The sequence below is a fragment of the Arvicanthis niloticus genome, chromosome 1 (genome assembly GCF_011762505.2).
Source record: "Arvicanthis niloticus isolate mArvNil1 chromosome 1, mArvNil1.pat.X, whole genome shotgun sequence".
Lineage (NCBI taxonomy): Eukaryota > Metazoa > Chordata > Mammalia > Rodentia > Muridae > Arvicanthis > Arvicanthis niloticus.
In genome coordinates, this window is record NC_047658.1 from 49,885,341 (window position 1) to 49,901,849 (window position 16,509).

General features: G+C 41.8%; 1 protein-coding gene across 4 annotated transcripts in view; it reads right to left on the minus strand.

Annotated features, from left to right (window-relative positions):
• Ntrk3 (neurotrophic receptor tyrosine kinase 3) overlaps positions 1-16,509 on the minus strand; it is a 383,383-nt gene that overhangs the window by 55,382 nt on the left and 311,492 nt on the right. For all 4 annotated transcript variants that reach the window (XR_013111122.1, XR_013111119.1, XM_076936090.1 and 1 more), the window contains 2 exons: positions 14,864-15,036; positions 11,377-11,620 (listed from right to left, as the gene is read on the minus strand). Coding sequence is in view for 2 of the 4 variants with exons in the window: in XM_076936090.1 (XP_076792205.1) it covers positions 11,377-11,620; positions 14,864-15,036 (417 nt within the window). In the remaining 2 variants the exon portion in view is untranslated. The remainder of the gene's footprint in view (positions 1-11,376; positions 11,621-14,863; positions 15,037-16,509) is intronic.

A 16,509-nucleotide genomic window follows, 5' to 3' on the forward strand; every position in this document is an offset into this window, starting at 1 on the left:
CCCACTCACGAACCACCTTCTTTGATGGGAGAGAACAGTGAGGTTTCAACCTTTCAGAGAGATGAGACTGCATCAAGATCACTGGAAAACTGCTCTCAGAATATCATTTCTAGCAGAGCAAAGCAGGGGCACAGATTTCACTCCACTGGTTCTCTTGTCAGTCAAGATAAACAAAATATAATTAGGTGCCTATGCAAAGTACACAGCCATTTTGACCACTCCAATCTTCTTAGTTTTTCTGAGGAGTTATAATATTTTTTTATAGTACACAACAGTTTTCTCCACTGGGGAGAGAGGATAGATAGGCTTACCTGGAAACATGTGGGATTCTGGGTAGAGATGATTAAGAATGTCAGTCACACTTCTAAAGAGTGCTAAGAATTAAAAAGACATAGAATGCTCACTGGTTATCACATCAGTTTGCCACAGCTGGAATGGATAAGTGAGGAAACCTGAGGAAGGAATCCCATCAGTCCTGGAAAAAAGCCAACAGGCCATCTGCCTGGGATGATGCTGATGCCAGCCTTCCTGGGGCCATCAGGGCGACAGATATGACATTTAAGGCTCCCACCGGATGTGTGGTTCTTTATAGTTGAAGGAGCTGGCATTTCTCGTTTATTTCTAAAATAATTCTTAGGACACAGAAGAGACTGGGTGGCCTAAAATATGCACTTTTTAAAGTGTATCCTAACCCACAACTACAATTACTCATTTCTAAGGTCCAACAGGACAATGGCTTTGAGCCTTCACCTGTGGCCTTCAGTTCACCTCTCTGAGTCCCAGTGATATTGCGGTGGTACCTTCAATTTTCTGTTCGCTGTGTCACAGAGTCTCATGATCCTTGCCTGGACCAGTATGTCTTACCTCACTATGACTGCCCAGGACTGTCTCTCAACTATTCACATCAAGGAAGATGGATTCCTAATATCTCATGTGTCTGTCTATCTGACTACATATTTGCATTATTGAGTTCTATTTGGAGGGAAAGTTTTACTGATATGAAAAAATACTGAAAAACAAAGCACCATTTCACCCTATGAGCTGACATTGAGGATACTAAAAAACTGATGTCTTAGTGACTGAACTGGGTCCTGAACTGGGTCCTTTGTTCATGCTCCAGGAGGAGTGATGAAGGAAAGTCTTCAGTAAACCCCCAAAGTCTTAGCCAAGTATTTGTCCAGTGCAGAAAATGTTGCTGTCTGTATTTGGATAGACCACACTTGTGAGATTGAGGTGAGAATGTCAAAGTGATGGAGAGAAATACATAAGATTGGTACTTTACAAAAGATTAGCTTTGAGCATAGGCAAGAAAGAGATTTGTTCCACATCAATAGTCAACACAGTGACAATACCTGGGCTTCTAGCCATCACAGTAGTCAACTGGTATAAAGTACCCATAATCAAGGATTGAAGAAGTCTCCCTAGGACAGTATTCTTTAGGCCACTGAGAAGCAAATGTCCTAAACAAGTTCTCCACATTGTTAAAGTCCACTTGTTTATAGTTCAACTTCTTGGTCATCATGCCTCTTTATACCACAGTACCCCAAGGTGTAAAGCACCAAAGCCTTTCTATGACAACTTTTGCCTTCTTATAGAGTGCTTGGGCTGCAATTCCACTGTATTGAAATGAAGTATAGACTTTTCTAGGAAGAAAGACAGAGTCAGGGTGTATAGATGCAAGAAAGATTCAGGTAACCCCAATTCCTGGAAAAATATAAAGAAACCCCCCTCCTGTAGCCAATCCTTTACCCTGTTAGCCTATCTTAGATGTCCCAAAGAGTAGAGCACACTCAAAATGAAACCTCAGTCACCCAACTAGATCTTAGTAGTTATGTAAAAAAAAAAAAAAAAATCGGTTTCCAAAATCAAAGTAGTCTTCTAATTTTAATGGGAAGAAGGAAAGGGGCTGGGAAAACGAACATGCTTGACCTGGGTTCAAAGCAATAGTAGAAGATAAAGTAATGGGCATGCTCTTGTCCTTTTGCCTGTGCCTCCCACCTATTGGACAGAGATGCAGCTTCCTCCTTTCTTACCATCGTATGAAGAATTTATCCCCACAAAAGACACAAGACGAAAAAGAAATATAGAACCACAGACCAAGCTCGACATTTTATAGATAGATGGGATGTCTTGATAGACACAGAGCAGTCACTGATACCAAAGAGTTCTCAATAACACTCCCATCCTTCACTAGATGTCTACATTTCTACACTGTCTGTTATTTTGTAGATAATGAGTGTGCAGATCCACTAGCTTTAATTGAGGAAGTGAGGTTGCAATTCCTACTATAATTAGCTACTGATCCCCTCCTTTGTGTTCCTTTCTCTTGGCAGCTTTGCACAGATTAATAGACATTAGCATTTAAGTTGCTTCTCTAAATTCACTCAAAGTGAGTATATTACAGCACCTGTCTACAGAGAAGTCCACTCTGTGCCATGTCTCCTAATGAGCTATACAACCCATACCAGAACTGAAGAAATGAACAGACGTAGGGACAGTCCAATCACTGTGAGGTCTAAGGGGGTCCCACACCTTCCTCTAGACTACTATGCCAAACCTTGCCAGAGAAAATTAACTAAGGTTTTATCCACATATGGCTTCCAGGTTATTCAGAACTGAATAGTTTCAAAGGAATTCTTTCTGAGACTTGGAGTCACAACCTTGTTACCCTCAACATAGGGTTTAGGGTCTCTTAGTAACTGTACACTTTGGTGTTGCAAGAAAGCTGGTCCATTTTATGTATCCTTAGCCCCAATACAGGTAGGTCAGCAGTACCACTGCTGTTATAGGAGAATAAGTTGCATAAATATGGTATCTTGGGCTCCTGGGATTGTAAGAATGATAGTAGAAAACTGAAAAGAAAATCCAAACACTCTGAAGTTGAATAAACAGTTTGCTATTATTAATTCTTATTTTAACAAAGGTTCCATGGCTCTGCAGTAGGGAAAACTAGATGAAGGGCTTATGACAACTCTACCATCTTTGTAGCTTTCCTAAAGGAGTCTAGAATTACCCCCTAATAAACAGAATAGAATGGGACACAAGTCCTCTCTGTTTTGCTCTGCATAAATAGGAACAGAATGGATTCAAGGCAGTCAAAAAACAATGAGGCTCGGCAACAGGGTCTGGTCACTAGAAAGACTTGTGGGAGGTTCATCTTTTGACAGTCAGTGTCTTTTTCCTTCCTTGCTTTCCTGGGTCTATTCAGAAGAACCCAAATGCCTAAAACCACAGTGACAAATCTTCCAATGAAGTCAGTATCCTTCAAGGACCTTTCTACGCAGCTTCCAATACTTTTTCTACTGATCAGCAGCCGGGTGTCCATACTCCTGCTTGATATACCAGGCAAGGAAGAACGACTCCTTCATCCTATGTTATGTTTCCAACTAAAGTGGCACAGATAGGCAGCTGCTTACTTATCACCCACAATTCCCTCTTCTTTCTCGCTCCTCCAGCCGAGCAAGATGCCCAAAGGAAAGAAAGCCAAGAGGAAGAAGGTGGCCCCGGACCCCGCCGTTGTCAAGAAACGGGAGGCCAAAAAGGTGGTCAATCCTTTGTTCGAGAAAAGGCCCAAGAACTTCGGCATTGGGCAGGACATCTAGCCCAAAAGAGATCTAACACGCTTTGTTAAGTGGCCCAGATACATCAGGCTGCAGCGGCAAAGAGCCACCCTCTATAAGTGGCTCAAAGTACCTCCTGCCATTAACCAGTTCACCCAGGCCCTGGACAGGCAAACAGCTACTCCGCTGCTTAAGCTTTCCCACGAGTACAGGCCAGAGACAAAGCAAGAAAAGAAGCAAAGGCTACTGGCCTGTGCTGAGAAGAAAGCTGCTGGCAAAGGGGACGTCCCAACTAAGAGACCACCTGTCCTCCAAGCAGGAGTCAACACAGTCACCACCTTGGTAGAGAACAAGAAGGCTCAGCTGGTGGTGATTGCCCATGATGTAGACCCCACTGCACTGGTGGTTTTCCTGCCTGCCCTGTGTTGAAAGATGGGGGTGCCTTACTGCATCATCAAGGGAAAGGCCAGGCTGGGGTGCCTGGTCCACAGGAAGACATGCACCACTGTTGCCTTCACACAGGTTAACTCGGAAGACAAGGGTGCTCTGGCTAAGCTGGTGGAAGCTATTAGGACCAATTATAATGACAGATATGATACGATCCACAGTCACTGGGGAGGCAACGTCCTGGGTTCTAAGTCTATGGCTCGCATTGCCAAGCTGGAAAAGGCAAAGGCTAAAGAACTCGCCACTAAACTGGGTTAAAAAATGTGCACTGAGTTTTATGTACATAAATATAATTACAAAATTAAAAGAAAAAGAGTGGCACAGGTCGAATAATTATCCAACCCCAGTAATTCCCAACCTTATTTCTACCTCTCAAGGAAAAACTTGAGTGATTGGTCAAGACCAGACATGAAGCAACTCCTTATTATGACCAGCTCCCATCAGAAAGTAAACTAAGAAGCACAATTTCTGCTTCTGATGGGTAAGGTCTTCCATTTTCCCAGGTTCCTGGGTGGGGTTGAGACACTTAATCTGTGAATCCATATGAGAAAGCCTATTGTAGCTGCAGAGTGAGGCTGCCATCAACAAGAGCTTGTTATCCATCACATATTAGAACTCATCCACAGGCCTCTTCAGAACACGTGATCTGTGCAGTAGAGAAGGAAGGGTATCTGTTGCTAGATGGGCCTCTCAAAATACAAACATTGAGCAAGGAACATGATAGCAACCTGTGATTATGAAAGTCGGTTGACTTTAATTGACATCACTAGATTTTAAAGGTAAAAGCAAATGCCAAGTCATAGACTGCTGTCTCTCCTCAGCACCCTGTTAACTGCTTGACTCTCATCAAAGGATCTCTTTCCAGCTGACAATAAGAGACACGTAATCAAGACACAGAGAGTACTTGGGCTTATACCTCGGGTCAGAAACAGCCACTATTCTTACTGCTTATAAAACTGGAAAGAACATTTTGGTCAAGTTGACCCTGTTTGAACCTCAGGTCTCAATTACAATAATGGCATGGCTTCCCTCCCTAACCCTCAAGTTGGAGTAGCCATGGACTCCTGTTTTTTAATTTTTGTTTTTGTTTTTTGTTGTTGTTTTGTTTTTGTTTTTGTTTTCTGAAAACTCACTAAAGTAATTGGTGTGATCCATAAAGTAATCTGTGTGGGCCATAAACTCCTTTAGGATTCTCTGGAAAGCTCTGAGCCCACAAAAGATGAAAATCAAATGAAAAACCCAGGAGATTGGCTCTCATAATTTCAGGATGTTGTAGACTCCCACAGATCCATGTGTGCGCCCTCAACCTATGAGTCTCCTTAAGTTTTGTGAAGGACCTACTCCTACACTAGGCAGCTTTGGTAGTATGGGTATGGACATCAGTTAAAATCTGTAGCATGCTCTGGTGTCATCCTTAATTGCCATGGATTTGTAAGCCAATCTTCTGTAGTCGGCCTTTCTTCCCTGTTTCTCTCCTACATCTGTTATTTTTTTTCTTTTAAACATTGTTCTTATTTTAATTTTATATAGTACTTTTCCTGCATGTATGTCTGTCCATTGCTTGTGTGTATTATGTGTATAGAAGCCAGGGGAGGCCATCAAATTCTAGAAACAGGAGTTACAGACCACATGAGGAACCACGTGGATACTGTGGATACTGGAAATTGAACCTGAGTCCTCTGGCAGAGAACCCAGTGCTCTCAACTGCTGAGCCATATCTTCAGCCCCAAATATGTTCTTATAAACTGAGAGTCTTATTGAAGTCAAATATTATTCCTTTTCCCTTCTGTTCCATAGGATGTGATTCATTGTGAATTTACCCTTTTGCTCTCCAGGGTAGTGAACTGAAGCACCTCTGTGGCAGTGGACCAAGTCTACCATGGCTTAGAAATTCCACAGAGCACCAGAAGTTTGCATTCAGAATAAAGGAGCAATAGAAGTAAAAATATCTTGTTTTCTCTTTCCTTGTATGAATGTGATGTTGGAAGGGAATGTTAGAAGAGATACTGGCTTTTCTTCCCTCTTGAGATGGTCAGTTACCCACCAGAATCTTCTTTTCCATGTGAGACACTGTTATACTCCATTTCTCAGCTTCCCTTACAAATATATAAATAGTTCTATTAAGAAGGGACATGATGGCCCCATGTCAAGTCTATCCTAATTAACATTCCATGCCCCTCTTCTATTACAGCTGGCTATAAAAGGCTCAAGTGCTTATGGTCACTAAGGCAAAGAGCATGTTGGCCTGCATGTCAGTGTGGAGGAATGTTACACCTCCAGTAGATTCACCTATAAATACTGCCACATGTCCTGGAAATGAGCTTCTATTTGTGTTGGACTGTTGTGTGTTTCCCTCTTATTTGTTACAGTGATCAACCTGTTTTAGATAAAACCTTTGCAAATTCTTTGCTCAGAATAGAGAAAGCTTTGCATGCTATCTCTAATAATAGTAACAGTGATTAATTTTTACCAAGCTGTTTTATCATCCTATGATGTGTGTTTGTTATATATATATATATATATATATATATATATATATATATATATATATATTTCATTCTATTAAGACGGGAAATACTGATTCCCATGTCTAGTGCATGCTCATTAACAACATTACTCTATGTTCCTCTTTCATTACAGCTGACTTCAAAAAGTGCTTAGGATGATGAAGGTAAAGTTTATACACACACACACACACACACACACACACACACACAAATCTAATAGTCTATTATTTTCATCACTGTGAGAACTATTGTGGCACCATAGAATGAACTATTCTAGCACCAGATCATCTTGTCCTGAATTAGTCCCATGTCCTACAGACTGATATTATTAACCTGGTCAAGAATTGCTAAGAACTTGGTCCCAGAAATCTCATCTTGGAACCCAGTGATCTATTGCTAGCTAATCAACCTGCTTTATGGTTAGAATCCCACTTCTAACCTAAAGTACACATCCCACTCTGGCAATCCAGATCACTACTTGCCTGCTTCTGTAGGACGTTCTTCCCGGGTAATCCATCTACTTGTTTAGAAAAGGCTTGATCATGATTGCCAAAGGATCACTTCTCAGTGGTGGGTATCTATTTGTGGGCTCCTGGTCTGGTCTGATCCATTTCCTGCTTATCCTGAAACACACACACACACACACACACACACACATTTTCCTACATTGATAATTCTGTTAATTCTGCCAAGTGCCAGGCATGAGGGACAGGGAACAGCAGAGTCAATTCACTTTGGGTTTTGTGGATCACAGTATCTATAACCTCCAGTCCTGTTCTTTCCAGATCTCAATGAACTACCCCTTTCTCCAATGAACACAACTAAAAACATGTCTGTTCTGGAGCCTCAACCTGCTTTTCTTTGGGATGTCTGAAAGTTTATTTAACTATAGGTCTGATCACCAATCTCCTTGAGTCTCTGAAGCTCTAAGAAAGTAATCATGGTATCTAAAAAGCACCTTTGTCAAAGCCCATTTACAGGTGCTCTTGGAAGCATCAATGAGCCACTGGAGGAAAGGGTGGCTGCTATCCAGCCCATTGTAAAAAGAGAAGAAATTGCTCCACTGCTTTGGTGTGGGCATGTTTGTTTTTTCAATCTAAATTTGTAACAGGAAATTTGGCAGTTCACCTCTGTAAATCATTTGCATACCACTTATGTATGAGCCAGATGGCTCCTCTTTGTTTTAAGAAATTAAAAATGAAAAGGAAAAAAAATATAAAGTGAATTTTATCTTTACCTCTCCTCCTGACCTCTCCTGTGTGCATTCTAGAATTTTCAGAGCAAGCAAGCCCAGGCTGACAGACACATACATGAACACAGGCACATGTGAACTTGAATGCACACAAACACCTAAATTATCTGTGTTTATCTACATTAGTCAGCAAGTTGAGTGGTCAGTAAGTTCTTGGTTCTAGTAATCAAAAATAGTAGAGCAACGGAAATTTGACCCAGCTTACAGAGAGCGTCCATCATGGTGTTCTGTCTCTCTGACAAATCACCACAGTCCTTGGAGCCTATGCCAGTATATACTGAACAAGAAAGTCTTGCATAAACCTTTCAAATTTAGGCACAGCTCTATGCTTTGGAAGCGAGAGCATACAAACACTGTCCAGATAGAAGGGCAATGCCGATGACCCACTGTTTCTATGGAAGTTGAAACCTCGGGAAGGAATTTTCCTTGAGGTGATCATCTTAACTTTCCTCGTTCAGTGTAGCTATATGAGCCTAGTTTATTTTCCAGTGGTCAGGAGTTCCTCTTCCTGATCCAAGAATCACATCTGGAAATGAGACTATCTCCAGAGTGTTCTTGCTTTGGGTGTAAGGAGTGCTGAGAAGACAGTAAAAGCAATAGTTTGTCTAGCAAGTATTGCATTACCAGTGCTTCACACAAGCTAAGTTGCTTGCTTAACATAAACATACCTCTGCTGAGTAAATATTTCTGTCCTAATTTTCAAAATAAGAAAATTGAACTGAAGCATTGAGCACATGGTGCTGATAATGGCTAAACATTAGGGAGTGAACAAAGCAGACCAAGAATTCTTTGGTAACAACGATGTCTTCCAAAGAGTCCAAGACTTTAGGGATATTTTTGTGACCTCAGGCATATGGCATATGTATTCCTATCTTTCATTTTTCAAAAGATTTGGAGTGTGTGTGTTGCGGGGGGGTGGGGCGTAGGTTAAGCATACCTCAAGGCATGGGGGTAAACAAGTATAAAGGGATTTTACAATCCGTGTTTTCTGTGTGACCACTCTAGATTTACCTACCAGCAGAGCTGAATTTCACTGGAATAGCTAGCCTTCCTTATTTCATACTTCTTTGGAACCAAAGACATATATTTTCAAGCCATCTAGTTTCAGCTAACAGCCTGACTTAGAGCTCATGAAGAGGGAATTCAAGGTACCTGGACTGTGGACAATTCCCATTGACTTCACTTCCTCATATCTCTCCTGACACCCCCAAAAATGAGATGGGTTTAATTTTTGATGCTTTCCTAGGAGTAAGAGTAAAGTTAATGGTGGCTAGAGCAACAATAAAGGTGTACCATTTGGAGTGTGCTCCTTTTTAATTATCTATCTATCTATTACCTTTAAACCAAAGAATAAATATTAAGTACAATCCAAAAAGCCAATTTCAAATCTCCGCTTATATGTTCTAGTCTGTTATGGTTCCCTAAGACCTGGTAGGGTCCAGAGAAACCAATGAAGTATAATTAAATATCTCTACTCAGAAAAAGAAATCTAAACAAACAAAAAGCAGTAAGCTTCCCCCTACTTTTATCATCCCTACAATAGTTTTGAGTTTAGCCAGTCAAGAAAAAAAACTTCATTATATATAGTGAAAGGCAATTAAATGGTGCAGACTTCAGCTAAGCCTTATGCCCCATATACCTGCTAAGTAACCACATCCAGACTTTGGATATGTGTGGTGGGGAGAACTGTCTAGATTCTAAAGACTGTGCTTCAGTATATCCTAATAGGTCTTCTCTGACCACCAACCTGTGGGTTTGCTACATCATGCTCCCATTCCTTTTTCTGAAGATACTTGGTAAGGAGGGTGGCTAAGACTGGCCACTTTGCTGGGGATAGTCTGCTTTCTCTTGATTTGGTTTACTTTGCCTCCTGTGTGCTCATGATAGCATGCCATTTGCCATCCTTGAACAAAACACTCTGCAGTCATAAAAGGCATTTCTAAAAAAAAATCCTCTGCGCTGTTACTAAAGTGGAGTTCCTTGAGTAATCAGTATCATATCTGAATGATCAAATCATGCATCATAACGTCACAAGGACATTCAAATAAGTCGAACAAGTGTGTACTTGCCAGCCTCAAATCCCACCCTCCTGGATTACCAAGCTGAGGCCAACAAGATCATAATAGTTCACAAAGCAATCATTTCTTTCCTGCCTGGACCAGAAAAATGGCTCCCAATCTCCTGCTACGAACTGAATGTTTATGTTTCTGTAGTCCTAAAGCTAAAAGAAACATTTGGTTCATAGCAGGAGGACAGCAGGTAATGGCATAGGAACAGGCCTGGAAGTAGACATTGGTTAGAGGCATTAAATCATTAGCCCTCATTAGAATTAGTGACCTCACAAGAGGGACCTTTGAAGATCCTTTGTCTCTTCTACCAAGGAAGATACGATATGAAGGCCATTTATGAACCATGGAGCCAACCTTCACCAGACATAGATATTGCCTGAGCCTCTGAAAAGTTGAAAAGTAATTTCCATGGTCTATGGTATTTTGTTTACATGTCACAGATGAATACACTCTCTGCTCCACAATACTGTCCTTCTGTCTCCTATATCACAAATCCAAACCCTTCCTTTAGGCAAAATGCCCAAAGTAAGTCTTCCATATTTTAATTTTTTCCTTCTTCTTCTTCTTCTTTTTTTTTTTTTAATTCATAGAGACTTCTTTCTGTGAAGACTGTCCTTAACCTCTAGATCCAACTGCTTCAAACTTCCAACTCTTGAGATTACAGGTGAGTACTGATATGGGCAACATAAATCTTCCTTATTGCAGAAAAATGTATGTCCCAATGACAGGACCCATCTGCGGGTCTGTGAATATCGAGTTGTACCCATGCTTCTCTTTCTAGAAAAGGAGACATTTGTGGCCATTTACCTTTAGCTTGGCCATAACACAGGAAAACTCACTGTTCCCCAGTGAGGCGATTCCCCCAAAATGAGAGTAAACCATGATTATGGAAGCAAAGTAAGATCTTGAAGTAGGAGGTAGATAACTGTACGCAAATAAAACTTCCTCATAATCAGCCTAAGACCATTATTTCTCCAAAGCCAGAAATGGGCAAAATGCCTCATTTTCTTGTTTTTCCAAAGCCAGTAGGATTGTATACTAGCTACTTCTAGTTTACTTTAGTTTCCACTTTCCATAAAGATCTACCTTTTGAAACACAATTACCCTCATATAATCATGAGGAAATTCTAGAGAATAAAACATGTTGTGAATGAGGCTAGATCAGGGGATGGGTTGGACTATTGACATAGCACCAAGTTAGACTAATTGGGTGTGCATTTGAACATACATCTATATGTATTCAACTCTGCTTGCATAAAGAATAAACTGTGAAGCAGTAGGAACATAATGTGCAGGTTATTGACATGTATAGAAAAAGTTTAGTCTAATGTTGAAGAGGAAGGAAGAATGGCCTACCATGATAATAATATAAGATGATATGCCAAGATGCAGGAGTGGCTGAAAGAGAACTGTTGAGTGCATTGGTGAGCATGCGTGTGCATACATCTGCACCATAGTGACAGCGTAAATGGACAATGACAGACATGTAAGCAAGGCACTAGCTCAGCGACTGAGTCCTGCAGCTGGGAAAGCCTCCTTACCCTGTAGTAATCAGTACTGTAGACGTCCCTGGACATGCCGAAATCTCCAATCTTCACTAGTAGGTTGGCTCCAACCAGGCAGTTTCTGGTGGCCAGGTCCCGGTGCACAAAGTGCTGGGAGGCCAGGTACACCATGCCCGAGGCTATCTGACTGGCAATGTGGAGCATCTGAGAGAGTCCTAGCTCCCCTTTCGCCTGACGTGGCTGTCCATCCACGAGGATCATCGCATCTGGCCCGTGGGCCCTGTAAGGAGGAAAAGTGGCAGGAACAGAGAGAACTCAGCCTATCAAAGGTAAAGACTTTGAGATTTTCAGGACTCTGAAACATCCTTCAGAAATGAAGGAAATCCCTTTCTGGGTGGCCTGTCCCTATTTCTATCTACCCAAATTATTTTGAGTATGGCTATGGGTAAAACTACAAATTCCCCACTAAGATGACACAGATGTACTCAAATGGTAGAGAGCAAACTTTCTCTTTCACTACCTAACCACTTCCCAAGGTCTTCCCAGGTGCTAGGTACTTATTATAGAATAATTAATAAAGTAACCACTAACCCTTACTATATGTCAAGCACTATTCTGATAGTTTTAAAGACATTTGTTTAATCTTCCTAGCCTGATTTTTTAAAAATTGAGGCACAAAATGATCAGAAATCTCAACCAAAGTCCTAGATATCTCAGAATAGCTATATGGTAGTCCAGAGACATACTGCAAATTATTATCTATGATTATAAAGGAGAGCTGCCAAAAGGGGCATCAAGAAGGATTTTAAATAGATCTTAAGGCTCCACCCCTTGGAGCTCTGATTGGCCAGGCAGTGTTCATTCGTTTGCATTTATGACAAGCTTCCAGTGCTGATGCTGCTGACAAGCTGTCTGCAGCCCCCAGCTGTAAAGTGGCATAAGGCTAGCTCCATACCCATAACCATTTCACAACAGCAAAAGTAAGGCAGGATAAAGAAACACTTTGACTCTAAAGCAGAGGTCTTGGGAGCCCAACACTCTCTCCATGCTAGATTCAAGCCTGGCTGTGTTATGATAACACCCTGCCCTGTCAGATCGGTCACTTTTAGTGTTCACTCTTTCCTGCAGAAAGCCCAATGAGCCATAACCACACCCAGGGCCCTTATTTATGAAGTGGAGGACCAAAGAGCCCTGGTGTACAGGGAGGCCCCAGCCTGCTTTACTGCTTCTCCAATTTCCACTGAAAGGCACCATTAAATAGGAACACACTCTGTTTATTAAATTTGGTGGGCTTCCTCTCTCCCCCTTCTTAGGAAAGCAGCTGCATCAGCTAGCCAGGGATGAGTCAGGAAGCCAGTTTCCACCCCAGTATACCAAGGCACACTCCTGCAGTCTCAAACACCACCAACCAGGAGACATGCTAATAGGCAGAACTGACCCTGGGGGTTAAGTGGGCATTTGGGAGAGCAGCCTGTTAAGTCAGCTCCTAGCAAGAGATGCTGTGACCCAGGCTTTCAACATGGAGTTTTGGAAAAGCTTAGCCTTGATTAACAGAGCCTAGGAAGATGGGTGAGAATCTTGGAACCTCCTGAGAATCTGGGTATTAAGCTGACAAGAAATGCCTGGAGAGACCGTTGACCTTAATTTGAATAGACTCCCCATGCTGTCTTCAAGAAGTGAGTCCAAAGACAGACACAGAAGGATCACTAAGTTCTTCCTACATTCCTGCCACAGAGAATCAAGGGGTGAGTGATTCAGTGCAGCACAGCTTTATGCCATCTCTATCAGTTATGGCTTAAACATAAAATGCTTCCAGATATTCATGTGTCTATGTGTCTAAATATTTGGGCTCTACTAACAGAGGGTGGCTTTTTTTTTTTTTTTTTTTTTTTTTTTTTTTTTTTTTTTTTTTTTTTGGAGGTTAGGAACCCCTGAGAAGGGAACCCTTGCTAGAGGAAGTAGTTCACTGTCATTGATATGGAGGCATTGTACACTTTATAACCCAAATTTTTTCTGCTCTAAACACTCTCTACTCCTGACTGCCTATATGATTTGACCTCACATGACAGCACCATGTTTTCTGCCGTGATAAACTATATCCCTTTGAACTGTGAGTCCAAAATAAATCCTCCTGCCCCTAAGTGACCTCTTGTCAAGTAGTTAGTCACTACAGCAAGAGATGTTACTCTCTCTTTTGGTTTGTGTTTCCTTAAAGATACTAGGGGCTTTGTTGAACCCTTCTGTTGTACTCAGGATGGGAGAATCAGCTGTATCCCTGGAGAATATGTTGTGGTGCCAACTAGGGCAGACGAAAAAAGCACAAGATGAGGGAGACTCTGCACACTGAGATGCAATGCCTTCTAGACTGGAAACTACCATGATTCTTTACTCTTATAAAGTAATAATAGTAGTGTTTTTTTCTATAATAGCAACTATTGGCTACATGCAAAAAATGCATGCAGGCATTATATACACATTGTCATGTAATGCTTCTAGCAACAACTCCATGAAACACTTATAACTTGACCCAGTTATAATTAAGATAAACCCCATGTCTCTTACGCTAAGGACTAAGTTCTCCAGGAGCCAATTTCATTATGAATTCAAGTTCCAGAGATTTAGAGAATCTTGTGGTTTTTCTCAGTATCTCTAGGGCCATTTATTTAGAAATCTAAATCATAAGGAGAGATCTGAAGATTCTGCCAAGTCTGACTTTTTTCTTTCCTTTCTATAAGTCTGAATGCTGACAGTCAGTGTTTACCTGAATACAAAATGCCCTTTCTTCATCAACTATCTTTACTTTTTGATGACATCATACTCTTCATCAAAACGTCGATGGTTGTGGGATTTTCAGGGTAGATGTAAGATACTAATCTCACATGGCAAGTGAGATTTTTGCCACATTGGGGTAAGAGAGTAGGTAGTCCTAGAATCAGGAGGGTTCACGAGTCTCAACCTGGGACCACATGTGATATATATCCCATTTTATTCTTCTTCTCAGTCCATCTGGGAGCCAAGAAGAAAAGTACAAAAGGGGGTCTCGTCATGAATACAAAAGGTCATGTCCATCTGCTAAGGAGATGACACATGAGAATGAAAGGGTTAGGTCTGGGGATCTCTCTCTCTCTCTCTCTCTCTCTCTCTCTCTCTCTCTCTCTCTCTTTCTCTCTCTCTCTCTGTCTGTCTGTCTCTCAAGTGCATGCCTGGAATACATCCTCAGCACCACATAACCAGTTACAGCAGTGCACACCTGAGATCCCAGGAGAGATGGAGGCAGGAGGATCTGAAGTTCAAGGTCATTCTCAGCTATATAGTAAGTATGAGTCCAGAAAGTATCAAAGATGGGGAGGGAAGAAAGAGAGAAAGAAAAGAAGGAAGAAGGAAGGGAAAGGCAGATGCTTTTTATTCGTCATCTTCAGACTTGGGCTCACAGTGGCAAGTATGATTTCTGACTACACAGAAGACTACAAAGGCTCCATGAAACTGAGAGAGGGGGACAAGACAGTTGTCCCATCTTGCTTACCTGAGGAACTTGTTTAGGTCTCCATGCTTCATGTATTCAAAGACCATGATGAGTGGATCCCCATCACCACACACCCCATAAAACTTGACAATATGCTCATGTTGCAGGTTAGTGAGCAGCTCAGCCTCCCTCTGGAAATCCTTCCTGGCAGCCAAAGTGGGATCTTTCAGGGCCTGAGAACCACAAAACATCAGTTTTTAGCAACCGGGGGCAAGAGAGCTATCTTCTCCAGATGGTAAAAACTGTTACCACATCCATCTGGACACAGAGCAAATATGATCTATTTTAAAACATAAAGGCAAAGCACACTGGTGAACCCCTTCTTCAGTCAGCATTTTGATTCCTGTCAAAGGAGAGACCCACATCCTAGGCTCTGGCCAGTGACCCCAATCTCTGTTCATCTTCCATCCCCAAACCTCCCTCATTATGAATGGCAGGAAACAATGCTATGAGATAGAAGACCTGAGAGACTCCTATTACTAAATCTTCCTTTACAGAACAACTCCCTCTGATACAGTAGACTGAACTGCACCACCCCAATTGCTTTATCCTTGTAAATCAGTGTGCACACAGAGAGCAGAGAGCTATGTTCTCCAGCTAGTGAAAACTGTGACCATATCCTTCTAGACCCATGATGAATATTATTAGGCAGTGTCATAATGCCCACTCATCCTTTGAGTCTTTGTGTCTTAATGGTGAAAGAGACTGTATTGGCAGAGGAGAGTGAACACTTGGCTTGTAGAAGGCACTGTGTTCTCTAACCAAAGGTTTAGCAGAATTTCTATGGGGAAAGTGGGATTGCATTTAAATTATGAAAGTCTTAAATGCACACAAGACTTGGGAGATAGCTACCAAAGCCCAGTGCAGGATGGTGAAGAGGTGAGCCAATGGGGGACACTTTGCCAAGATTCTATGACTCTGTCCTACAAGGATTTCAGGCCCAAATGTGATCTAGAGAGAAGTACAGACCTGACCAGTTCTTATTCAAGAAAGAATAATACAGTAAAAAGAGTATACAATACCCAGTTGGGGTTTTTAGCATCAGATGGGGAGTGTGACATCAAAACTAAACATATTTAATGCATATAAGAGACAGTGAACAGGACACTACTGTGATAGCTAATCTTGGTTGTCAACTTGACACACTCAGGAAGGGGGAACCTTAGTTGAGGAATTGCCCCCATCAGATTGGCCTCTGAGTGTATCTGTGTGGCATTTTCTTAATTACTGATTGAAGGGGGAAGGGTCCAGCCCTCTGTGGATGGTGCCAACCCTGGGCAGCTAGTCTTGTGATGCGTAAGAAAAAATAACCTCATGTGAACATAGGAGCAAGCTGGTGAGCAGCATCGTCCATGGTCTCTGCCCTGGCTTCCATGATGGCCTGTAATCAGTAAGATGAATTAAAGCCCTCAGCCACACATTGCTTTTAGTCATGGTGTTTATCCCAGTATACCAAAATGGAACTGCCATCCTGAGGATAGGCAGTGCTGTCCAAGTTGAAGGATAGTCTGTTCAGAGAAGAGCTCTATGCCAGAGAAAAAGCCTATGCAGGCACGCCTACACATTTCCCAACTCCTCATGATTACCTTAAGGCCATAAAGGTAATTCAGTACATAATGACCACTAGGTAATCAAGAAGTAAGGCT